General features: G+C 42.5%; 1 protein-coding gene across 1 annotated transcript in view; it reads right to left on the bottom strand.

Annotated features, from left to right (window-relative positions):
• LOC127629246 (inactive dipeptidyl peptidase 10-like) overlaps positions 1-27,458 on the bottom strand; it is a 62,244-nt gene that overhangs the window by 17,988 nt on the left and 16,798 nt on the right. The window contains exons 2-5 of the mRNA XM_052106391.1: positions 10,938-11,052; positions 9,635-9,730; positions 9,302-9,396; positions 7,061-7,132 (exon numbers count right to left, since the gene is read on the bottom strand). Of these exons, the coding sequence (XP_051962351.1) occupies positions 7,061-7,132; positions 9,302-9,396; positions 9,635-9,730; positions 10,938-11,052 (378 nt within the window). The remainder of the gene's footprint in view (positions 1-7,060; positions 7,133-9,301; positions 9,397-9,634; positions 9,731-10,937; positions 11,053-27,458) is intronic.

Here is a 27,458-nt window from a genome sequence, read left to right as displayed (position 1 = left end):
TCACTCCACTCTTAGTATTTCTGCAGTGTACATTATGAATATTGTGCACAGCATGCATATTTTATGATGACCAACCACCTTTGCCAAAATGTGCAGGATAAGACAGAACATACTGCATGGATTACTGTATGCCACAATGCAATGCGCTCATTTTGACCTTTCATTCCAGTGTGACAAATGAACCAAAAGTAATATCAGCCATGATTTTTACATTTTACTTAAATGTTTAGATTTTGAAATTGTCATGTTTTTCTCCAGTTATGACATCAAAACATGCACACAATTAATGCACATTAAATAAGCCCAAGAATGGCGATGATTACATTCAAAGTGATACTGCAGAAATTGTTGACATAATGACAAATTGCCTATTCTATTGCTCATTTTTAAAAGCATCTGCTAAATGACTAAATATAAATGTAAAGTGAAATAGAGATAATGGGCAAAAATCTTGGTGTGCTGATCAAGTTTTCCTATTAATGTTTATGATCTTTACTCGATAAAAGAACACTGTTTACACCAATCACCAAAAAATTAAAGCATTTCCATGACCTTACGCATTGTATTGTTATTAATCATAATCATTCTAAGATTGGATTGGATTAAAAATAGCCACTTGATTTTCAAGATAATCACTGAATTAAACATGCAACATCAACACAATGTTGCACACTAACCTTTATCATTAAATACTGCATACTAGTTCACATAAAATAAAATGAAATAGTAGCCTGCATCAGAACACATTGCATAGTATGCAGTATGCAGTACACTAGCATTCCATTCCAAACATGGCCAGACACATGCTCAAATTCACGTGCAATTCAACACTAAAGCTGTGTCCCAAATGACACACTATGCAATCAGCCATGTAGTGTGTGAATTTTCAAAGTGCAGTATTGTCCCAAATGGAACATTAACCTTTTTAACAACATGGAAGCATTCACCGTTTATCGGTTGACTGAAGTGACATTTCAAACGCATTCGATGTGTTGCCGCTAGCTTTAGTACATTAGCCAACCTCAGTTCACCACTTGCATCTCAAATAAAGTCCATATTTTCACTAGTGGACTTTTGTTCCGCAGTCAATTTCGCAGTCACATGTAGAAAGGGATATCGGCCTGTAAACTGGCCAACTCTTATATGAGGATAATATATCATGGATGGGATCACAGGACAGAATCAAAGTGGCTCATGTTCGTCTCTATCAGCATGACCATTAGAGTCAATATCCTTCCCAAAGAAGAGGTTTCTCCAGTTTGAAATCCACTCTACTGGATTACATGTCAAAGAGTACTTAAATCAATATAAATGTCCTTAAGGTCTCTAAAGACTACTGTGCATTTTGTCTGTATAGCAGGACAGTATAATACAGTACATTTGGTAATATGTAGATACAATATCCCCTTGGGATTAATCAATTAGGCCTGTAAAGATTTGTGTAAAATTAGACCCATCAATTAGAACTTTCTCTGCATCAGTACAGAGTGCAGTGTGTTTAACGTACAAAGTCAGCTATAAGTAAATTTTCAGATGTTAATTTTCAGATGTTAAAAGTGTGGCTCTATCAAAAAATTGCTTTGTTTGTTTGAGCATTCCAACCAGCCTGACAAAGCAATATTGGCTCAACCAATTGCATGAGTTTGGGGCGGGACAATCTGTTAGGTTGACCAATAGACTGTTCAGGAAACCTTTCATTATTTTTGCAATTCTGTTTGGTGATGCTAGTGGCAAAATAATTACACACTTCACCATTAAAGTAGTATAGTTATTTAACGGACGAATGTTTAGATGTTGTACCTCTGCAAAATCCTTTAAAAAAAAAAAAGACACGTTTCTGCTTAATATTTCAATGTTACAAAGAGAGACACAAGTATGTGTCTGTGTGTGCGTGAGAGAGGGACAGAGAACTGTAATATCACTGAGTCAAGGTTTTAGAAGAACATTTTCTCAGAGTAGGTTGTAAGGTGTGCGTATGTGTGCAAAGAGATGAATTCCATTGTGGATTCTGGCTGTATGAGTCATAAATCCAGTCTGCCTCTGTCTTGTAAGGATTCACAAAATTAATAACTATACAGCAAACAGAGGAAACAGAATATTGCTTACATGGAATTCTGCATTAGAGTAACAATGCTATAGTAATTGCACTGATTTGCTCTATACTCAATACTGAGTACTGGTGCCCACTCCATCCTCAGAGACAAAAGTGCACAGCAGTGGCGAGATTTGCCTTAATTTGCCTTCACGGCTTCTTTTTATTATGTCTATTCTCTCTGTAGTGTTGATTTTGACTCTGAAATCTCACAAATCATATTCAACTAAACACGTTTTCCACTGTGCTTTTGATTGCCAGTGCTTTGCCCAGATTTTGAACATTGAACACTTTTCGGTTTAAACTGTAATTTTTTAAAAATAATTTTAACAGAAAAAGAGTTCAAATCCAGTAGTAAAAACTGTAAATTGGTTAACTGTAATTTACCTTAACTTATACAGTAAATATGATATTATATTTAAAGACAATACATGTAAATGATTTTTTTTTTTAAATGTTGGTGTTTAGAAGTGAAAATTTTGAAATCACCATATATTTGACTGAAAAACGTTATTTAATATTTAAAGGTGCAGTATGTACCTTTAAATAAAGTATTTCTTTTTTGCCAATGTGTGAACGGCTTGTAACACAACTTAAAAAATGAGCCCTTCCCGGACTTCCTTGGTTGCCTATTAAAGCCTGTAGACTGATTTTCATGCGAAGGGAAAATCCAAAGGATGTGACGTTTATGTGTGCTCCCGAGAGCCTTGCATTAGTAATAGCTTCTCTTCTGCTATTCAACAGCGAACTGCAAAACTAGGTAACATTAGAGACGGAATCCAGCAAATGTCCGGCTCCCAGCACAACACTGACTTCTACTCAAACTCTGAGTAAGCCAAAAATGTATCTATTGAATCCCATCTGGCTAAGTGGGAGCATGATTGTGGTTGAGCAAAAACTAGACAGAACATCGGCAAGGCATTTGATTCCTGGAGGGACTTACGTTCCTACGATTTTGGGGAATCCATATTTGCTTAATAAAATTAAGCAAATATGCTGGTTTCTTGATCATAGTACAACATATGACATGCAAAACATACAATAGTGCAACATAACAGTGCAGTGCCACAGTAAACTGTCTGGTATAGTTCGGTAGTATGTAGCTGTATGTGTGTATCCGTATGCTATGTTAGCTAATAAGTAGTTTTAGTTAGTCTCAAAGTTTGTAGAAAAACAATCATAACTGTGTAATTTTAATTAGCTACCTCATCGGTCAGCATGATGCCAGTGAATCACATCCAGTCTCTTTGTACGTTACGTCATTGTTTTGGATGCTCACTTGCTCCATGCGTCCTTATGGAGTGTGTTTACGAGCACGAGCAATAGCTGGCTGCAGTCCAATTAACGGCCACAGAGGTCATTAATAACAAGGGTTTCTGAATCTTACATACTGCACAACAAGGCAGTAGAGCACAAAAGTGGCTTCCACTTTTTCAGGTTCCTGAAGTATTTTTCCCATAAATTGTTTCCATAGGGTTTTTACAAATTTCATCATAAAAGAGTTCTAAGGCATGAACCAAATCTACCAGCACCGAGCCGAATCACAACATTACAAACTTTGATTTGTTTTTTGTTTTTTAAAGTGTTTAGAAATCAGACAAAAATTTATTTTGGCTTCAACGGAAGTATAAAACTTCGATTAACATACTCGAAACTTACTAGGTCTGCCTTTAAAGGGTTATACTGTATAAGTTAATGTAAAAGGCAATTTGTAATGGAGAAAATGAATGGGAATTGTACTTCCAGACCTGGACTATTGCACTATATGTCCATTTTTAATCAACTTTTAATTTTAAATGGACATGCGGTGTGACAAATTAATTTTATAAGTTCAAATATTTCATGTGGTCTCTTAAAGAAATAGTTCACCCAAAAATGAAACTTATCATTTACTAACCATGACTTTCTTTCTTCTGCAGAACACAAATTAAGGTTTCTTTAGAAGAATAATACCAATTAATGGGTACCAAAGTTTTGAAGCTCCAAAAAGCACATAAAGGCAGCATAAAAGTAATCCATGAGACTCCAGTGGTTAAATCTTCTGATGACTTATGAAGCGATATAATAAGTGTATTGTGTATTTTACCGTTCCTGGCTGTATTTGTGATGGACATGATATTCTTTTCATGATATTCCATCCTAGACACCTGTAATATCGTAACATTCATGGGACAGTTCTGGCAACCACAACTCACAGTTTACTTATTGTAAATTTAACTACACTTTTTAGTGTAATGTTGACTTTGCCATTTCGCTCTTCCCCATATCTTTATATACATTTCACTCTCTTAATATAGATTTAGTTTTCTTTCTCTGTGCTTTCACTCTTTTCCATTTTCACTCACATTTTCACTTCTCTATTTTACTCCTTTCCTATTATTTCTATCTACTTCTTTCACTTTTACTCTCTTCCAGTGTCTTTTCCAATCTCTCTCCACACACACACACACACACACACACACACACACACACACACACACACACACACACACCCCATTCATCTTATTCCTATGATTGATTTTGAATGGACAGGGTGATCTAAGGGCGACTGCACATCACATTGTTTTTATCCTATGCTTCTACAGTCCCCATAATATCTCTCTCTCTCTCTCTCTCTCTCTCTCTCTCTCTCTCTCTCTGTGTGTGTGTGTGTGTGTGTGTGTGTGATATTTCTCTGTAGTGCTGCTGTGCTCTGTTTGGCTGCTTGAGCTGCAAACTGCCTCAGTCAGCACATAGTCTTTAGAGATAGAGGAAAAAAGGGAGAGCGACAGATAAAGGAAAGAAGGCAGAGATTGTGACAGAGGTGGAGATCTAACAGAGAAATCCAGTGTTTCCCTGCAGATGTGACCACACATTTAACCTGTGTGAGTTCTCGTAAATGCATGTCTATGAATATGAATGTCACAAAACAGGTCAAGAACATGTCTGGGTTATATTTCACCGCAAAATGTATTATTTTTATACAATAATAATATACAATAATGAAGCCTATTTGCAGAAACAATATGATTTTTTGACATTTTGTACATTCAGTGCATTACATTTTTGACAAAATGTAATGCATTGAATATAATGAGATATTATTTAAATTACCCATCTATAATCTGTCTGATTATAGATGGGTAATAACATTTTCTGCACTGTCTTTGCATATTGCACATTTTTGGCCTTTGTATCTTGCACAGATACAAAGGCCAAAATATATTGGACAGTGTTTTTGTACTGTACAGTATTGTATTGTGTATGTTGTTCTGTAGTGCTTTGTACTTTATTGTATAGCACATACGGTATTGTATTTTGTATCATCTTTCAAATATTATTGCATATTTGCTCATGTGCACTTTATCCCATGTAAGTTACATTATCCCATGTATTTTATCCACTGACCTTGCTGTGTGGCAATTCAAGCTTCTATTCTATTCTATTCTTTCATGGTCGTGGTGGTATTGCCTTTAATTATGCTGATTTAAACAAGCATTTCTAGTATCACACAAATGAGCATTTAATCACATTTGAGAATAATTAGAATAACTAAAAACACATTATGGTATAAGAATTTAGAGTGAAACATGAGCTTAATTGTCATGAAAATACTGTCACAATGTCAAGAATCTAATGGTCCTAAAATAGGCTTACCGGTAATTTTCTTTATGCAAAACGACATTTCTTGTATTTTCTTCTTTTGATTTTCAGGTGATATGCAACCTGAACATGTTGTAATTAGAAATTAGATATGAAATAAATGCACATTACAGAATATATACAAATACACAAAATATCACAATCCCAAGTGGAGAATAAAAATAAGAGAGAGTGCAATAGAGAGAGACATCGGAATGTATGGATATGTTTGGATTCTACAAATCTGTCTGGATTTTTGTTTTTTCCCTCTTCTCTATTATTCATATCTATCCTCTAATTTAGCATACTCCGAGAAGAGACAACACTGTACTGCAGAGATGTTTATTTTCTGAAGTGGAAGGTCGGCAAGGGAATTAGAACTACAGAATGCTGTGGTAACGCAGACAAATAGCCAACAAATTAATACATTTTCAGCCCTTTAATGCTTCTGCTAAAACTTCCTGTAATCACAAAGTCTGGCCCCAGTGTGAATCTCAGAGCCGAAACAGCTCCTCTCCTCCCCTCTCCCACATCCCCTCTTCCCCCCACCCCTCCCCTCTTCCCCCCACCCCTCACCTCCCCTCTTCCCCCCCACCCCTCTCCTCCCCTCCCCTAATCCTTTCACATTTGCAGGAAAGGAGCAGCTTTCAGTGTTGAACATGCTGCTGAAATTACAGACGATGTAAGTGGTATCTCTCCTGTTGGTCTTAAAGCTATTAAATTTTGTCAGGTCATAAATTACTTGCTGAAAAAACTTTATGTAAGGTACTGGACAAGAAATATAACAAATGTATCATCAGTACACAGTTGAACTCTGTGTGTAAGTTACTTTTCGTGGTATGATTAGGGTTTTGGTAAGGATATAGTGATTAGAACACATTTTTTACATTCACTTAATAATCAATCTGCTTTCCGTGAAAAACACTGCCATGATGATAGGGCACGTTGCAAAGCATTGCTATATGGTTGCTAGGTGGTTTCTTATTGACCCAAGTCTATAGAGCCCATCCCCAAGTGTCTTTTAACTTCTGGTCTCTGGATAATAGATATTTTATGTTTGCAAGGCGATGGTATTCTGTAGAAATATTCAGTGATAGTAATTGAGCAATAGTAATAGTGATGCTTCTCACTGAACTACCACAAATGTATTATGAATAAATGTAAAGAAATATATGCCATGATATAAAATCAAGCATTTGTATGTGTTTGCGTGTTTTTAATCGAATATGAAAACCCCAAACAATAAAAGAAATTAATTTTCAACATCTTTGTATTCTTCCCAACAGGTAATGAAGGCACCACGTGGGCATGAGAGCTTTTTTGCGCGTTTCTGTTCATATTACTCACAGGACGTATATCGTAGGCCATCAGGATGAACTTCTTATCAGCAGAAACCTGGAACCTCATGGAGTTCAGATCCTAAAACAAGAACCAAAACCAAGTATAACCATACACAAGCTTTGATCTTAAAGGAATATTCTGGATTCAAATCTGGTTAAGCGCTATGTAAAGCATCTGAGATATGCTGTCGATTTGCAGAGACAATCATTTTAACTCGTCCCTCAGTTTGCAAACAAAACAAGACAAAAGCAAAGCAAAGCAAAGCAAAACAACAAAATAAAACAAAACACAAAATGAGACACAAAACAAAGCAAAAAAAAAATCTATTTAAATAATCCTCTTATTGGTAGGAATACAGTTGCAGGCAGATCAACTTCTGTTAATGTGTAATAAACATGATTCATGTTGGTGGAATTATCTTCATGTAAACAGTCCCTTTACTGGTACTGTTGTACTTATCATGCCAAAGTGACTGTATTTAATGGCTTTACATGGTCATGACAGGAAAACTGAATGTAACTTTGCACAAACAAGGATTTTTTCATCCTAGTCCAATAATAAATTGTCTAAATTGTTAAAACACATTTATTGAAACCTTGACCCAATTTCTCACAACTTTAAACACAAAACCAAATCTTCAAACTACATTCACAAAACCCCTGACTCTTCTGGCAAAATCAAACAATCGCCTCCAAACCATTTCATCTGTGCTCAAAATCAAACATTGCTTTCAGATCATATACACAGCAGGTCAATATATAAACACTACAGAGCATTCATTAGACACTATATCAGAAAATGGAGAACACAGCATCGAGGGCATGTATTTACAGAAAGAAAATGTTTAATGTATATAGTAAGCGCATTTTGCAATTACTGTCAAGAAAGTATAGTTATCACAACTTGAATATATTGTATACTGTAAGTTCTGCACGTAATACAGTATTGAATGTCTGTATATTCAGCACTTGCATACTGAAAAATACAGTAGTCCAACTGTAAAACCTCAGAGAACAAAGAACACTCTAAATGAAAAACACATTACAGTACACTTAATCAAATATAAGTCAATGAGAGATTTATTCTGCCTCAGCATCATGTTTTCACATCATTAGAAACAAGTGTGAACAATTATAAATGTGGTTGTGTGAAAACAATGACAACTGTTATAGTTGTGTTAACTTTTGCTGTCTGTGTTTAATGTTTTATCACAGTGCAGAATGTGTTTTATTGAGTGACAATGTGTTTAGAGCTTTTCAAAAAGAGTGACTGATCCGACAAATGGGTTTAGGCCACTAAGCATTTGGTTCAGAGAATGGGGTTTAGTGTTTTAGCAATTCAGAAAAACTGTAAAATGTATGATATATAAAGTCTTGTGGCTATACTTTCAAAACAGTGTATTTTTTAAATTGTATTACAGTGCAATGCTTTTCCCCAGAGACTTTCATTTGCATGCACATCATTATATTATAAACAGAGAGACGAGTCAAAATTATTTTCTGTTGCAAAATAGAGCTTAAATGGAGCTTAACATGTAATAAACCCAGAGTGTTCCTTTAAAAACTATTTGCAAATCTCTGAATCCATTGTTTGCACACAATGAATAAACCTTGTTGTTGGGACAGGTAGGCAGTGTGAGTGTAATAATGATGACAGTGTGTAGAGTGGCTTTGAAGGAGAATTCTCTGCCATCTTGACAACATAGTATTGAGCGTCTAAGGCAATGACCCATATATGTTTCTCAGAATCACCCAGCTACATTGTTCAAAGGGCGGCCATGCTGAAACAGTCTCTTTGAAGACATATGCTGTGGGATCAACTGGGGAGAAGTGTAGAAGAAAGAGAATACTAGAAAAAGCTTTAACTGTAAGAGCCTCAGAATACTCTTTGCTCTTTCTTCGCTCACTTTTTACCATTCTGACTCTTTCTACAAGACATTTAGCAATCTCTCCATACACTCCCCCGCCTCATCCCTCCCTCTCCACCATGCTTGTTCTCTATGAATTGACCCATTTGTCAGGTTCCTTAAGAATGGAGCTAATGGAGTTGTATGTCTTGTCTTGGACATATGCCTCAGGGGGGTTATAATTCTCCAGAGAGCTGCACTACGCTAGTGGTCAAAGGTTTAAGATGAGGACACGAGTGAATACGGACTCTATTCAGTATGTTAAGTGGCTCTGTGGATGGGGTAGATGTATTGCTGTCTCTTATGTGAATGCATGCATGCGTACATCACAATGCACTCACCATGGTGCTGTTGTCCAGCAGTGTGGTGGTTAGATTGGTGCTAAGATCATGGATTAGAACGTGACCCTCCCGAGTGCATAATGATACCTCATTCTCTGAAAGAAACAGAGATTAACATCCAAAGCTTAAGCTTCAAACCAAGCCAAGTCCATTTCAACTTTAATAAAGTGCATTTTCCAGTGCCACCTCTACTGAATCATTTAAGTGTCACACAAACACAACATTAAATCAATATCAAAGCCATTTACTTTCTCAGTAAATCAAGTCAATAAACTAATGTCAGTTCCAACCTCCATTAACTAAAATGCAGTGTATACAATGCAGAGGTTTCACCATTTAACCATGTCGCACATGGGTCGTAAACTTTGAAATCCTCACTCTCCAGGTTCTCCAAAGTGATACGAGACAGCAGCAGGAGATGAGATTCGTCTGAAAAATAAGACTGTCAGTTAAGGACAAACACAACCTAGAGGACAAACCCTGTCTGTATCAAGAATATCAAAGAGTCCTCTTTCAACTCAATCAAGATATACTGTTTATACAAGGATTAGATTAGTTTAAAGACTAAATCTGTAAACGTGAAGTGTAATTTTTTCTGTGTTAAAACACTTTCTCATTTCTACCTATCCTTTGAATAAGCTAATCGTAGGTATTACTTCGAAAATTGTAAACAGTTGGCTTGGCTCCCTAGCAACTGGGCCAATTTGGTTGCTTAGGAGACCTGACTGGATTCACTCTGCACACCCTGTGTTTTGCAATATTAACGTAAACAATTAATCGATTAATTGATTGTTAATTTCCATGACGATCGGTTATAAAAATGTAATAAAACTTTTAAGTTGTGGTATATTTAATACATTAACAAACTTTATATTTTTTAATCTTTGTGGTTAAGTGTAAGTTTACGAGTATGGTTAGGTGTAGGGTTCCTGCGGGACTCCAAATAAACAACAAACACAGTGTGTGAATGTGACATCCAACTGTAGGAAGATAACCAGCATTTCACTAGCAATGCTGCATTCCATTAATCTTGGAAAGTCGTGTTTTCCAACTTCCTACTAGGAAAAGTGCAATGGAATGGCACTTGAAGTTGGAATTGCAACTTGCAAACTTACTCTTCTGGGAAAACAGACCAAATATATTGATGACTCATCTTGTACAACACAACTTTTTGTTCAATCAAACACTCTCTCGAATGAGAATATCCCTCCTACTAATAACTTCTGCAACCAACTAGCATTTTGCAAATCATGTTAATGATGATTTCATGTGATGTAAATAAAGTCAATTGGCTATTAAAAAAAAGAAGATGTGCCTTTCAATGTGTATAGCTCAAACTCTGTTTCAATTTACATCAACACAGGAAAGACAATGAAAATTCATGGGGTCTTTAGATGCAGCAGGCTGTCTTCCTGGCTTCATTGCTTTGTTTCTGCATTTCCTTTGGTATTTGTTTTTGTGAATGGATGTTTCATTTGAGCTCTCTGTCTCTCACACAAGCCCTCTATAATCTGTTGTTTTTCCCTTTTCCTTCTTCTATTTTCCCTCTCTCTCTCTCTTGCCATCATCCTATCTTCCTTTTCATCACCCATCTCATGTAAGTTATTTTCTTTCAGTGTTTTGCTCTCCTTCTTACCAGGGGTGAGCAGAATAACGGAGAGGGTGACCAGGGACATGACCCCCAGTATAACCACCAAGGCGATTCCAATTCCCTTCCAATTCCGAGGTGGTCCTCCCGTGCTGCCCAAATCCTGCTCAAAAAGACAAGAGAAAAGTACCTGTATTAATGCACACAAAGGAATTTAGTTTCCACTCCTTGACATACACATACTCTCCCACTGATGAGGGGGAATGTATTAGTGCTGCCTCATTTCCAGCGCCTCAGAGCAGGGATTTCATGTGAAATGCGTGTGTCAGTGCGGCGAGCCTCCGGGGGAGAATGAAAGGGCTTCACGCTGACAGGACTCTGTGTAATTTTGACTGATCCTTCATAAAACCAGCTAGAAAAATTTAGAAAAATGAGAAGCTAATTGCATCCCATATTTAGTCTTAATTTCCCCTGAATGGTGCCTCATTTCACCTGTAGCAGCTCTAATGGGGCTTATGTGCAATAAAGTGTGTGATTCTCCTGTGTTGGGGCACAGTTCCAGTTCCAGAAACACATTCTGCACAAATACAACCTCAATTCCGAAAAGCTTGGGACAATATGACAAAATGCTAATAAAATAAAAGAGGAGTGATTTGTAAATTATATTCACCCTTTGCTATATTGAAAGCACTACAACTACACATTATATGATGCTTAACCTTGTAAATTTCATTGTTTTTTAAAATGTACTGTCATTTCAAATCAGATGATTGTAACACACTCCAAAAGAGTTGAGACATGGGCAATTTAAGACTAATAACAATTTGAAGAGTTGAAATAACAAGGCGATGTGAAACAGGAGATGTTAAACAGGTGAGGCAATCTTGTCATAGTATATAAGGAGCATCCAAAAACAGCCTAGTCCTTCAAGAGCAAGGATCATTTGAGACTTGTCAATTTGCCAACATATACTTCAGCACTTTTAGAACAATGTTCCCCAAAGACAAATTGGAAGGATTTGGGGGATTTCACCCTCTACAGTGCACAATATAGTTAAAAGATTCAAGGAATCTGGTCAAATCTCTGTGTGTAAAGGGCAAAACGAAAACCATTTCTGAATGCACGTGATCTCTGATCCCTCAGACGTCACTGTCTTACAGTTTTTTTAGATGTTGACATGGAGATTCATAATACTGTAACAAAATGTCACTTTACGTATTGTACTGTAAGTTTACTGTAAAAAAAACAAAAAAATCATTGTCTCTTCACCTAGCTGGATCTGGCCAGAGAATTTCATCAACATTGCAGGCAATGTTGTCATTAGCAAGACACCTTGGAAAGAAAAGTCTTGAATGACGAATCCATCCTTGCATTGCTGCTACCTCCATCTGGTCACAGGCCTCCTCCATGGCTTGGATGAGGGGTACCTCAGCCTGGAGATGGAGATCATATACCTTCCACCGCCATGCCGAGAAAAACTCTTCTATAGGGTTGAGGAATGGAGAGTATGGTGGAAGATATAGGATGGTGAAATGTGGATGTTGCTGAAACCAGTTCTGAACCAGAGCAGAGCAGTGGAAAGACACATTGTCCCAGACAACAATGTATTGCACATGATCGATTTGATTTGCTGCTGTTATGTTGTGCAATTGGTCCAAGAATGTAAGTATGAGTGCAACAAGTGTGAGGTTGACAATGTACTTATAGTTGTGCAAATATGGGCTGATGTTTTGCTTCTTGAGTGTAAGGTTTTGCTATTAGTGTCCTACTTTTAATTTTAGTATGTAAGCAATCCAAAAAAACTGTAAAAAACGACATTCATCTGTAATGGATATCATGAACATGGGCTTAGGATAACTTTAGTAAACCTTTGTTAGTCAGCACCATTCGCTGCTGTATCCACAGATGCAAGTTAAGACTTCACTATGCAAAGCAGAAGCCCTACATCAATACTGTCCAGAAATGCTGCCGACTTCTCTGGGCTCGGCCTCATCTTAGTTGAGAAGCAGAACAGGGAACTGTGTTTTGTGTTCCGAAGAGTCCACATTTAAAAATGTTTTTGAAAAACAAAGCCAGTCAAAGAGGAAAAGGGCAATCCAAATCTGTTATTAGCGTCAGGTCCAAAAGCCAGTGTCTGTATGGGCCAGGGGTGTGTCAGTACCCATGGCTTGGGTAACTCGCACATCTGTGAAGGCACCATGAATGCCGGCAGATATGTACAAATATTGAAGCAACATATACTGTCATCCAGCACTGTCTTTTCCAGGGACGTCCCTGCATTTACCAGCAGGACATCTTCAAACCACATACTGCCAGAATTTCAAGTCTATCTATGAAATTCACAAGGAAAACACTATATAATTTGTAGTTGTAGTGCTTTCAATATAGCAAATGTTTAAGATAATTTACAAATCACTCCTTGTGATACAAGTTTTATACGAAACTGAACCAAAAAGACCAACACACACAGGTTTGGACAGTTGCCTGTAACTCTCTCTCTCTCTTGCACTGCCATCTCCGGTCACCCTTATCCCTCTCAGGCTTCATCAGCCTAATTAAGGGCTGGGTGTGTGGAATCATGACCCAGCCCCGCCCCCTCTCTGCCACAAGTGTGTTTTAGCCCTATAATGTTCTTCTTAAAGCAGTCATGTTGAAGGCTGGAAGAAAAAGCTGTAACACTGCAGTTGACAGGCAGGTAGGGATGGTTATAAGACCATCAATCATAATCAAGAACAATAAATGGCCACTTCAAGGCTAGTTGCAATTACAACTGATGGCAGAGGGGGGGACCGAAGTGCATGTGTTTACTCATTGGTTGTCCATCAAACTTAGCCTTCATTATCTCTTTGTCAATTGTTTTTGCTCTTAGAGGGGGAAACTTAGCTCAAGCTGCCCCTTCTTACCCTTCCTTACGGTTAGAAGGGGACGAAGAATCTGTGTTAGTAAAGAGGGGGTACAAAACTCATAATTTAACAAGCTGGCATCCTGGCAGGTTCTCTGACCTCAGCTCAACTGACCTCAATTTTTTCAGAACAGATTTCATAAAGATCACCCCAAGAGCAGACTGGCAGCCAAGACCAAATATCACCTACACACATGACCTTGCACCTTTTGTGTACGCCTTTGCAGGTGGTCAACATGAATTTACATGAATTGGTTAACATTAACCAATAGAACATGCAGTTCAGGTGATGTCAGCCGAAAAGGAAAGGCATTTCATGGGCAGAACAAGTTGTTTTCATTAAAGATTATAAAGACACACATTTTTATGTTAAAACCCTGGCAACATCTCACAGCATCCAAGCATTGTAGCGGCACATTTTTAGAAATGCAAAAAATCTTTAATAATAAAGTACTGACAACTGGAAAATATGTTCAACCCAATTTCATGATAAGTCATAAAAATAGTACAAGAAGTTTAAATCGTAAAAAATCGTACAAATCGGACTGTACAAAAATGTTTAACCTTAAACCCTTTATCCAACCCCTATACCTAACCATGATTTTAATAGCCATATATCTTTTGTGTACCACAGAAGAAAGAAATCTTTGGGTGTGGAACAAAATGAGTGAAGCGTATTAGAGGTTCTTGACACACATTAGTCATTTGTATTGCATAAATATTGAATGAGTTACCATATTTGTTAACAGATGTTTCCTTTATTATTTTTATATTTTCTTCCCTTTTCTCCCAATTTGAATGCCCAATTCCCACTATTTGTTGGTCCGCATGGTGGCGTGGTTACTCGCCTCAATCCAGGTGGTGGAAGACAAGTCTCAGTTGCCTCCACTTCTGAGACCGTCAATCTGCGCATCTTATCACGTGGCTCGTTGTACATGATACCGTTGAGACTCACAGCATGGGAGGCTCATGCTACTCTCTGTGATCCATGCACAAATTACCACCCACCCCATCGAGAACCCCTAATCGTGACCAAGAGGAGGTTACCCCATGTGACTTTACCCTCCCTAGCAACCGGGCCAATTTGGTTGCTTAGGAGACTTGGCTGGAGTCACTCAGCTTACTCGCGATTCGAACTCGTGAGCCCAGGGGTGGTAGTCAGCGTCAATCATCGCTGAGCTACCCAGGCCCATTGACGTTTCCTTTCTTAAAATAAAGTGTTGGGTAGGAAGCTTGCTAACATTTTTTACTTTTATTATATCGATTTGAAATTCTGTTTGTGATTGGTTGATCTCTATAGGAATAAAAGTCTTACCTTGTCATACGTTGGAGGGTGGCTTTATGCTCCAATTTAACCCCTGGTTGATAGGAAATAACTGAGTACAGAACAACCACTTCTTTTTATCAGACAAACATACATAGTTATAGCCGAACGCTCAAAAGCCAAATATTGGCTGATTATGGGTCTATCACTACATTGGAATTTTAGAATGTGATTTAATCTTCCCCTGTGTGTATAACAAACAAGTGCGATATACCCTCATCTCTGATGTTGCCTTCTCCTTCAAAACATAGTGCTCTTAATGTAGTTTCTTTTCAGGGCCTGTGGGACCTATGGAAGCTAAGCTGATGAGGCTTATTCAGAGAGAGGACTGGGCTCTCAGCCCATAATGAGAGAGACGCCTTCAAAACGAAAACAGTGTCTGTCTTGTAATCAACAGCTTGAACAAATTACATGAATTGTGTTGTTGCGGCTGCCACTGTATCCTCTATAATAGGCTACCCCTTGGAAAGAGAGGGTCCCAGAGGATAATCTTTATTGCTCATGGCCCATGTGACTTCTCAATTACGTCATCTAAGTTTCAACTTTTTCCCAGATGGTTCTCCAGTTTTTTTTTTTTGAGTAATTGAAATAGAAACAAAGAGACAATTGTTAACATACAGAAAGAGTATAGAGCTATAAAATGAATAGCTAAATAATTTTGTTTGCATATATTTAGATTTGAAGATAAATATTAGGGCTGGGAACTGCCACAGACCTCCTGATTTTGATATTTACATGCTGATTCAATAACTACTGCGATTCTGTATGTATTGTGATTTGATGTTTTGATATATTTAGCTGTGATAACTCCTTTTTCTCAGAATGAAATGTCTATTGAAGAACAGTTGTGTCTGAAATGACATTTGTTTCACCCTGTTATACATAATTTGCAGGTAGGGATGTGCAAAACTACCAATTTAAAACTACTAATCGACCAGTCAGTGCATTGTCTGAGCTATTGGTTGACTAGTCAGTGTTAAGGACTGTATAATTAGGCTGCATTATATGTCCACATTACCTAATCAGATGTGTTTCATAAGGACACATGGCTGCTAAGCACAGCCATTTAACAAGATAACTAACAGTTCTCTTACGAGAGGTTCTCTCGTATTGCGTAAGCTAGCTTACGCTACGGGAAAGATTCATCTTTTCTGAGATATTGAAGCCAAAAATTATCCTTAATTTTTGTATCCATTGTCAACGCAGTGCGGCAGCTGCAGACCTTGAGCGAGCTAGCTAGCGAGCTCATAGGTTGCTCTGCGGCAACTGCTGCAGCCTATAGACGAGCTTGGGCGAACTCGCATCCAATGAGAGGCGTCCGCGCACTCACTGCATCAAAGCCCGCCAAAATGGGCGTGACTAGAGTGCATATAAGCGTAGTTTGTAGGCTGGAACCCTGATTTTCATCTCTTCAGCGAAGCTCTCCGCATCGCTGACCTGGAATCCGCGTCGCCGTTCGAGGGGCATCTAGCAAGCGTGGACAGCGCTAGAAGAAGCCGGCCGTCTCAGCCACCTTCAGCCATCCTGCAAGCTACGCCATCCGACGACGTATCCTTTTATTCAGCAAGCTAGTTCTCACGAACTATTCACAAAAGAGTACGAGCGTCTTTTTCAAGATGCCTCGCTCCACTTGCGCCTCATGTCGCCCTTCTCAGCACAGGAGACCGCCACATCATCTGCGCTCTCTGCCTGGGACTGGGGCACGCAGAGCTCGCCCTCACTGAGGGCGGATGCGATTCTGCGAGGAGCTACCGATGTCGACCCTGCGGGCTCGACTTCGAAGCAGTCAAAGCAGAAACCGCCGCGCCGCCTTACCCTCAGCCAGCGCAGGAAGAAGCACCGCTCACAAAGGCTGCGGAAACTGTGGTTGAAGCGACTGCCTCGCCGAGCCTCTCCCTCGAGCATCGCTTTCACCCTCCCGCCCGCCGGGCAGCGCAGTTGCCGCCGGCGGCCGCACTGCTGCCATCTCGGATGACGAAGCGGAGGATAAGGGCCGCTGTTCCATCATGGCTTCGGACAGCGAGGAGTGGACAGGCTCCCAAGCCTCCTCCTCAGCCCAGGAATCCAGCAGGACCCGCGCCCGAGTCGAAGGGGAGTTAACACGCCTCCTCACACAGGCCGTCGACCGCCTCGGGCTCGAGTGGTCACCGCCCCTGAGCAGGCACCCAACAGACTTCGGCGGCTGCTTTCTTCAAAGCCATCGCCGCTCTACACCCGAGGCCCGGGCGCTCCCTTCCTGCCGGAATTACATACGGAGCTTGCAAAGTCGTGGAACGCTCCTTTTTCAGCCAGGACCCGTTCACACGTCTCCACCTCTCTCGCGTCGGTGGGCCGGCGCCACTGAGAGAGGCTACTCCTCCATCCCCGGTCGAGGACTCGGTAGCAGCACACCTTTGTCCGCCCTCCGCGGGATGGCGTTCCAAGCCTGTGCTCCCGTCTAAGGCCTGCAGAGCGACTTCCGCCTATGTTGGCCGCGCCTATTCCGCCGCCGGCCAAGCCGCATCTGCTCTGCACTCAATGGCCGTTTTACAGATCCTACAAGCAGACCTTCTTCGGGAGTGGGATGAGAAAGGCAGGCACCCAGAGGCTGTTACTGATCTACGAAGCGTGACAGACCTCGCCCTTCGTGCTACCAAAGCTGCAGCCCAAGCTCTAGGGAAGCGCATGGCCTCGCTGACTGTGACCGAGAGACACTTATGGCTAACACTAGCCGACATGGGAGAAGCAGAGCGCTCCACGTTCCTCAACGCACCGCTCTCTCCAACCGGTCTTTTCGGCTCCGCGGTGAGTGGCATTGTTGACCGCTTCTCAGAAGTCCAGAAAGCCACCCAAGCAATGAACCTCTTCCTGCCGCGTCGCGCTAGCTCCTCTGCAGGCCGCTCACGTGATCAGCCTCCTGCACGAGCCTCTTCACAGCGCCCAGTTCAACAATCTCAGACTTCTCAGCGTCGACAGGGCGGCCGCCCTCGATCGCGCTCAGACAGCCGCCGCAGACCGCCGCCCCAGCGGGCCTCGATCTAAGGTAACGCTGAAACCCGAGCAGCCGAAGTCTTCCTAACTGTGTTGAACAAGCGACGGCTCAGTCCGCCGCGGCTGGACCACCGTCAAAGCTTTGCCCCTGTCAGTCCCCTTCTCTCAGGCTACTACAGTGGTGAATTTAGCAGCCAACAAGCCGGTGACACTGCCCGCTTGCCTGCACTCAAACGCCGTTTTCACGGCGACCCAAATAAATCTTGTAAAGAGCAAACATGTCTTATGTGTAGAAAAAGTGCCCACAACCCAGTGTTCGCCCCTACACACAAGCATAACACATACCGTGCCCCTATCAGAGCACGCTCTCATAAAGCGGTTACTGAACCGCTCGAGCGTCAGAGTCAATGAAGGCGCCCACAAATGCGTCTGTGGCGCCCATTCTCTGCCCGCTCTGTCACACGACCAGCCCTATGTGTAGAAAATGTGCCCACAATCCAGTGTTCACTTCTGCACACAAGCACTGCATGTCTCATGTCCCCACCAGAGCACGCTCACATAAAGCGGTTACGAACCGCTCGAGCGCTAGAGTCAATAAATGCGCCCACAAATGCGTGCGCGCGCCCATTCTCTGCCCGCTCTGTCTGGTCTCAGTCAGACCATTTCCTTCCTGGGAATAGAACTAGACTCCGTGGCAATGACGGCTCGCTTATCTACACAGCGCGCACGCCGTGTTCAGCGACTAGCCGCATCTTTTCAGATGAACAGCCTCACGCCTCTGAAGAAATTCCAGAGAGTGCTAGGTTACATGGCCTCAGCCGCAGCAGTACTTCAGCTGGGTTTACTGCATATGCGCCCGCTTCAGCATTGGCTAAACACCCGCACGTCTCGCCGGGCTTGGGCCACAGGCCGCCAGCCCATCAAGGTGACTCAGACCTGCATATCAGCTCTGCAGCCCTGGACAGTGGCCGAATGGTATCAGCGGGGAGTGACAATGGGAGCTGTATCTCGCCGAAAAGTCATCTCGACAGACGCGTCCAACACGGGTTGGGAGCGGTCTCGCGAGGGCTCTCCGGTTTTCGGCCTATGGTCAGTTCAGGAAAAGCTCCTTCACATAAATTGTCTGGAAATGATAGCGGTCGAGTACGCGCTCGTGCGCTTTCTCCCGGTCATTCAGGGTCACCACGTCATGGTCCGTTCGGACAACAGATCTGTGGTATCCTACCTAAACCGTCAGGACGGTGTCAGATCCAGGAACCTCTTCCATCTGACAAAACGCATACTGAGTTGGTCCCAGTGCCACCTGCGCTCGCTGAGGGCGACGCACGTGCCAGGCCACCTGAACGACTCCGGACAGACTGTCCAGAGACAATATTCCCCCAAGGGAATGGTCCCTGCACGCTCAAACAGTCCAGACGTTATGGCACATATTCGGCAGAGCAGAGATAGACCTCTTTGCGTCCAAAGAGAACTCTCACTGCCCAATATTTTTCTCGAGCGAGGACGCGCTGGCCCAGGACTGGCCCAGGCGCCCGCTTTACGCCTTCCCTCCCGTCTCGCTATTGCCACAGGTAATGCAGAGGATCAGGAAGCAGCGTCACTCGGTGCTCCTCATAGCCCGCGTTGGGAGAATCAGACATGGTTCCGGAGCTTACGCAGCTGTCACTGACAGCGCCGTGGCCCATCCCAGTGAGAGCAGATCTCCTCTCTCAAGCTCACGGCACAATCTGGCATCCCCACCCAGAGCTGGGGCTGCATGCGTGGGTGATCAGCGACTACCCGTCGCTCTGCCAGAAGGAGTAATAAACACCATCATACACGCTAGAGCCCCTTCCACGAGAAGACTCTATGCGTCAAAATGGTCTGTGTTCTCAAAATGGTGCACCGACAGAGACCTGGACCCGCGGACATGTGGGGTGTCGTCGCTGCTCGTATTTCTACAAAAGCTGCTGGATAAGGGCAGATCCCCATCCACGCTCAAAGTGAATGTGGCGGCCGTTGCGGCGTTCAGCTGAACCCTGCACGGCCAGTCATGGGGTAAAAGCGAGCTGGTCATCCGGCTTCCTCAGGGGAGCTAGAAGGATGAACCCCCGCGCCCCATCGGTTCCTATCTGGGATCTTTCTATAGTTCTCGAAACTATGAAAGCCCCCTTTCGAACCACTTCAATCCGTGGATTTGAAATACCTTTCACTCAAAACCGTTTTTCTGACTGCCCTGTCATCAGTCAAACGTGTGGGAGACCTTCACGCGCTGTCTGTCAGCGCTGCGTGTCTTGAGTTTGGACCAAGTGACTCCAAGGTCATTTTAAAGCCTAGACACGGCTATGTTCCCAAGGTGATCGGTACTCCTTTCAGAGCACAGGTCATTTCCCTATCGGCGCTGCCAGCACCGGATAGCTGAACGCGACGCCAATCTCCTTTGCCCGGTCAGAGCACTGAGATTGTATACTGCACGCTCCGCTGCTTTCAGACGCTCGAGCAGCTTTCGTTTCGTTCGAGGGCGCACCAAAGGTCTCGCCGCCTCGAAACAGACACTATCTAGATGGATAGTGGACGCTATTGCTGCTGCGTACGGCGTCAAAAGACCTGCCATGCCCGTTGGGCATTAGGGCTCACTCCACTAGAGGCATGGCATCCTCGTGGGCATGGTCCAGCGGAATTTCCATTCACGACATATGTGTGGCAGCGGGATGGACTTCCCCTCCACCTTTGTCAGATTTTACAATATGGAAGTGCCCGCTCTGCAGGCAAAACTACTAGCGGTTTAATACGCTACAGCTCCCCTGGTGAGCTGCACTGATGGGACACATTCCACACAGACCGGCACCGCCGCTCTGTCGCTTCCGTCCTACTATGTGCTTATGTATTACACAATCAATGACCCGCATTCTTGCCGGCCAAATATTATTTCCCCACTCATAAGGGCTCCCCGGGTCCCCCTTAATTCCCTGGGGCTCATACAGTGGATGCTTGGCACGCACGACGTTGACAATGGGTTCCGTGAGCGTAAGCTAGCTTACGCAATACGAGAGAACCTCTCGTGAAGAGAACGTATCGGTTACCTAACGTAACCTCGGTTCTCTCTAGATGAGGGAACGAGTATTGCGTAGCCGGCCGTGCTCGTGCCACGGCGACTTTTCGCTTCAGTCAATGAAAACCAGGGTTCCAGCCTACGAACTACGCTTATATGCACTCTAGTCACGCCCATTTTGGCGGGCTTTGATGCAGTGAGCGCGGACGCCTCTCATTGGATGCGAGTTCGCCCAAGCTCGTCTATAGGCTGCAGCAGTTGCCGCAGAGCAACCTATGAGCTCGCTAGCTAGCTCGCTCAAGGTCTGCAGCTGCCGCACTGCATTGACAATGGATACAAAAATTAAGGATAATTTTTTGGCTTCAATATCTCAGAAAAGATGAATCTTTCCCGTAGCGTAAGCTAGCTTACGCAATACTCGTTCCCTCATCTAGAGAGAACCGAGGTTACGTTAGGTAACCGATACGATATTCAACAGTTAAATAGGCTAAATAACTATAACCTCCTATCCCACAAAACTACTAAAGTAAGAAAAGTACAGTATAACATGAAAAGCTCCAATTCAGAGCAGCACAAAACTGCTTATGCACATCCCAGATATTAAATTATGCACTTCAATGTGTTTTTGAGCATCCTGGACAAAGATGACGGGCTTCAAGTAACCGGAGAGCTTGAAGTCACATGCCGATCGACTTCGCATTCAGAAGTGCACAACTGTTAGATTATAAATATTGCATGAGCACGACATGTAGTTCACAGCATACGACAGTTTGATAAGCCTTTTTTCAGCTAAACTATTTATTAAAGCAGTGTTAGACAGAATTTGCAGAATGATTCCTGACAAATACTCTCCACAGCACAAATAACAAACAAACCTGTTAACAAGTGGCGCTTAGATGGCTGCAACAGCGGCGCATTAAATGACTGAACGTAAAGTTTTCAAGAGAAGAAACTCCTCAGAGAGAAAACCTGTTTGTGTTGAACTTTGCACAAATATAGCTTTGTGTATTTATATATTTACATTTACATTTATGCATTTGGCAGACGCTTTTATCCAAAGTGACTTACAGTGCAATTATTACAGGGACAATCCCCCCGGAACAACCTGGAGTTAAGTGCCTTGCTCGAGGGCACAATGGTGGTAGCCGTGGGGTTCAAACCTGTGACCTTCTGATTAACAGCCCTGTGCTTTAGCCACTACGCCACCACCACTCCATGTGAATTATTGAATAAGCATTAAGCAAAACGTGTATTTTTATTAAAAAAAAAAAATTTCATCAGATGAAAGTGAATGGTGACTGAGGCTAATGTTCTGCCTAACATCTCCTATTGTGTTCCACGGACAACAAGAAAGTCATACTGGTTTGGAACAATATGTGGGTGAGTAAATGATGACAGAAATAAATATTTTGGCTGAACTATTCCCTTAAGGAAACAACTAAAGCATAAGATTAAACAGTATTATAGATCTTTGGAAACTGAATAGAGGCCAACTCCATTGTGATTCTTATCTTTCCACTGCAGGAGTAGAGATAGATTTATTAGACACTATCGGCAGCAGTTTTAATTGTGTGAAGCAGCTAGTAAGATCTATTAATAATGAGGCTTTGGCAAGAATCCATGCTGGCAACCTTTGAAGCTTTTTAAGTTATCTTGTTGTTTCACAACTATATAAAGCATCCAAGAACTCTGAGACTCTAATTTGAGTTTCTGAAGCATTTTATTTAGGACACATGTCCAGAATTGCTCAATTTCTTTTGTATACATTTGAAAATATCAACATAGCCTCATAGTCTATCTCATGATAATTTGTACAAGATGGCAAAATTGTAAGATATTGTACAACTTGGGTTGTACAAAAAGAACAATGACTTATTGCCATAGAGTCCAACCTGTTTTAGCTATCCTCCTATCCAACAACAACAATACATTTTAGTTAGCCTCCTGTCCAGCATTTTATTGTAAATTTGGTTACTCATTCCATATTAATTTATGCAATACAATAACCGATGTATGTGTAACACTCTGTAACTTGTAACACACTTCCATCCTTGGTACACAAAAGTAATTTTCCGACTAAAATAATGGTTAGGTTTAGGTTTGGGTTTAGCTACCGTAATAACGTCCAATAAGTCCATTGGTTCTAATAATTTTCTCTATGGCAGTAAAAGTTTTTACGATTTTGTCCTCTTGTACTATTATTACGACTTGTCACAAGACCTGGTTGTTTAAATCCCAGGTTTTCAACGTGGTCTCAGACTTTTGAAGCCCACTGTTTTTTTGCCCATCAGCCTCCTTGCTCTCTAGGCATCAGCTTTATTTAATGTTGTCTCAAGATGGCGCCGAGTATGGCTGCTGCGTTGCGAGCTCCGTTACAACACTGCGGTTTATTGTTTGTTTTGTTTACAGTTCTTTGTTTTTTTGTCTTGGATGTTGTCTGCCTTAGTGTTTACGACAGACAAACACTTTTGGACATTGGTTCTACAATTACACATCGAAAACCGGACTTCAAATTCCTTAATGCCGACCCGCTGTTTACAAACACGCCGGCGGAGCCCTTTGTCTGGGCTGCTCGGCCGCGGAAACGCAGAAGGAAAAGAGGAATACGAGCCGGCGTTCTCATCAGAGTAAGACGTCGTGCAAATCGACCCCCGCTACCCAGTATACTACTGGCAAATGTTCAGTCTCTGGACAACAAGCTCTGCGAGCTGAGAGCACAGATCTCTTTCCAAGGAGAGATTGCTGTATTATCTGTCTTACAGAAACCTGGCTGGCTGCGGAGATTCCAGACTCGGCCATCAAAATCACGGGCTTCTCTGTGCACCGAGCGGACAGAGCGAAAGACCTCTCCGGTAAAAGCAGAGGTGGTGGTGTATGTTTTATGATCAACAAATCATGGTGTGATCAGAGGAACGTACATTTAATCAAGTCTTTCTGTCGACCATTCTGGCTGCCGAGGGAATTCACAGCGTTCATCATCACAGCTGTGTACATCCCCCCACAAGCCGACACAGACCGGGCACTCAGGGAACTGTATGGGAGTATAAGTGAGCAGGAAACCACGCACAATGAGGCTGCGTTCATTGTTGCCGGGGACTTTAACAAAGCCAACTTCAAAACAATCGCTCCAAAATACCACCAACACATAAAGTTCAACACACGAGGGGACCGGGTTTTAGATCAGTGTTACTCTCCTTTCCGGGAAGGCTACAAATCCCTCCCCCGCCCCCCCATTTGGCAAATCGGACCATTCTTCCGTTCTACTTCTACCTGCTTACAGGCAGAAACTAAAACGGGAAGCACCCACCCTCAGAACGATCCAGTGCTGGTCGGACCAATCAGACTCTGCGCTACAAGACTGTTTTGATCTCGCGGACTGGGAGATGTTCCGGTCCGCCTCTGATGACGACATCGAGGTTTACGCTGACAGCATAACGTGTTTCATCAGGAAGTGCGTAGAGGACGTTGTTCCGACCAAAACTATACAGATATACCCCAACCAGAAACCATGGGTTAACGGCGATGTTCGCGCGGCACTCACTGCGCGGACCTCAGCTTTTAATTCTTCTAACACGGAGGAGCGTAAACAAGCCAGTTATGCCCTCCGTAACACTATCAGTACAGCCAAACGCCAGTACAGGCACAAGCTTGAAGGTCAGTTCAACACCACTGACTCTAGAAGTATGTGGCAGGGAATTAACACAATCACGGACTACAAACGGAATAAAGTTTCCGCCATGAACACCGCTGCATCTCTCCCGGACGAACTTAATACATTTTACGCTCGTTTTGAGGACAATAACACCGCCCTCGCGAGAGAGTATTCGCGGCTGACGCTACAGAGGTTGGTTCACTCTCCGTCTCTGTTGTGGATGTAACTTCGATCCTTCCGACGGGTGAACATCCGTAAAGCCGCGGGTCCAGACGGCATTCGGGCCGCGTCATCAGAAGCGTCGCGCGAATCAACTGGCTGGTGTTTTTACGGACATTTTCAATCTGTCCCTCTCCTGTCTGTAGTCCCCACATGCTTCAAAACATCAACCATTGTGCCTGTTCCGAAGCAAGCTATAATCACTTGCTTAAATGACTGGCGTCCTGTTGCTCTGACCCCCATCATCAGCAAATGCTTCGAGAGGTTAATCAGAGATTACATCTGCTCTGTTCTGCCCCCCTCTTTGGACCCATTGCAGTTTGCCTACCGCAACAACCGCTCCACCGATGATGCCATTGCATCTACAATACACACTGCTCTCTCCCATCTGGAAAAAAGGAACACATATGTGAGAATGCTGTTTGTAGACTACAGCTCAGCATTCAACACCATAGTGCCCTCCAAGCTTGATGAGAAACTCTGGGCTCTGGGCTTAAACAGCTCGCTGTGCAGCTGGATCCTGGATTTCCTGTCAGGCAGACGTCAGGTGGTTAGAATGGGCAGCAACATCTCATCACTGACCCTCAACACTGGAGCCCCGCAGGGCTGTGTTCTCAGCCCACTCCTGTATTCCCTGTACACACATGTCTGTGTGGCAACACATAGCTCCAATACCATCATTAAGTTTGCTGACGATACGACGGTGATAGGTCTGATCACTGACAATGATGAAAGAGCCTACAGAGAGGAGGTGCACACTCTGACACGCTGGTGTCAGGAGCACAACCTCTCCCTCAACGTCAGTAAAACCAAGGAGCTTGTTGTGGACTTCAGGAAGAAAGACGGAGAACACAGCCCCATCACCATCAATGGAGCACTGGTGGAGAGAGTCAGCAGCTTCAAGTTCCTCGGTGTCCACATTACTGAGGAACTCACATGGTCCGTCCACACTGAGGCCGTTGTGAAGAAGGCTCACCAGCGCCTCTTCTTCCTGAGACAGCTGAGGAAGTTTGGAATGAACCACCACATCCTCACACGGTTCTACACCAGCACTGTAGAGAGCATCCTGACTGGCTGCATCACTGCCTGGTACGGCAATAGCACCGCGCACAACTGTAAAGCCCTGCAAAGGGTGGTGCGAACTGCCAGGAACATCATCGGAGGTGAGCTTCCCTCCCTCCAGGACATATATACCAGGCGGTGTGTGAAAAAAGCTCGGAGGATCATCAGAGACTCCAGCCACCCGAGTCATGGTCTGTTCTCACTGCTACCATCAGGCAGGCGGTATCGCAGCATCAGGACCCGCACCAGCCGACTACATGATAGCTTTTTCCCCCAAGCAATCAGGCTGTTGAACACTTGATCTATCAGGATCAATAATTAGCACTGCACTTTATTAATCTATAATCTCACACTGGACTGTCAACATATTCTCCTCAATATACTACTTCATATACATATATATATATATATATATATATATATATATATATATATATATATATTTCATATACTCCTTACTTATTGTATTGTATATTGTGTATTCTATATTGTGTGTATTGTATATAATTATCGTGTTGTGTAAGTATGTGTACATTTGATATGTAAATTGTGTTGTGTAAGTATGTTGTTTATTGTAATTGGTATATGTCTCGTCACTGTCATGACTGCTATGTTGCTCGGAACTGCACACAAGAATTTCACCTACTGTTGCACTTGTGTACATGGTAGTGTGACAATAAAGTGATTTGATTTGATTTGATTTGATTTGAAAAACCCATTTTGGTTGACCACCACTTGAGACCTAGAGATTAAGTGATTCTGAGAGATGTTGTGAAAAGAGAGCTGACAAATAGAGCCATGCTGAAAAGCTGACAGAACCTGGCCTTCAAAAACCTTGGCACAGGTATTGAAGTGACACATTTCGGGCCTAGCAGAGACTCAAGCAGACAGATTTCTCATTGTATTCTGCTCAAGCGCTTGGTTCAGAGAGCACTGCTTCTACAAAGCTGTCAGTCACATATATGGCGCCGCTCCTGCAATGCAGAAAGCAGGGCTTTGTGTGGGCGACAATCTCATCAAAGATGCTCCTGTGCTATAGGAAGGAGAGAAACGGGTGATTTGGCTGTCAGTAATGTATATCACATTAGGAAACTCTTTGCATGCCAAGCCTCAGGACTACCAGAGGAAATAAATACCAAGGGGGTTCCAGTGGGAAATAATTAATATGATGACAGGGGAGCTAATGTGAGCGATGAATGTGTCTCATGTGAATATTCTTTGGTAGAATACAAGAGATTCTTTTATAAGTGGTGCTGGCTACAGCAAGCATTCCTATAGAGTGCAAAAGTTGGTTTCTGTAAGTAAAAATACCATTCATTTTTAACTAGAGACATTGCTTTTTAAACGATAACTTATCATTCAACACACCTACCAGGAGCTCCACGTCTGTTAAGTGAGGATTTATGTTT

The sequence above is a fragment of the Xyrauchen texanus genome, chromosome 35 (assembly GCF_025860055.1).
Source record: "Xyrauchen texanus isolate HMW12.3.18 chromosome 35, RBS_HiC_50CHRs, whole genome shotgun sequence".
Taxonomy (NCBI): Eukaryota; Metazoa; Chordata; class Actinopteri; order Cypriniformes; family Catostomidae; genus Xyrauchen; species Xyrauchen texanus.
The sequence above is the reverse complement of the archived record's forward strand: the minus strand, read 5'-3'. Positions and strand labels throughout refer to the sequence as shown.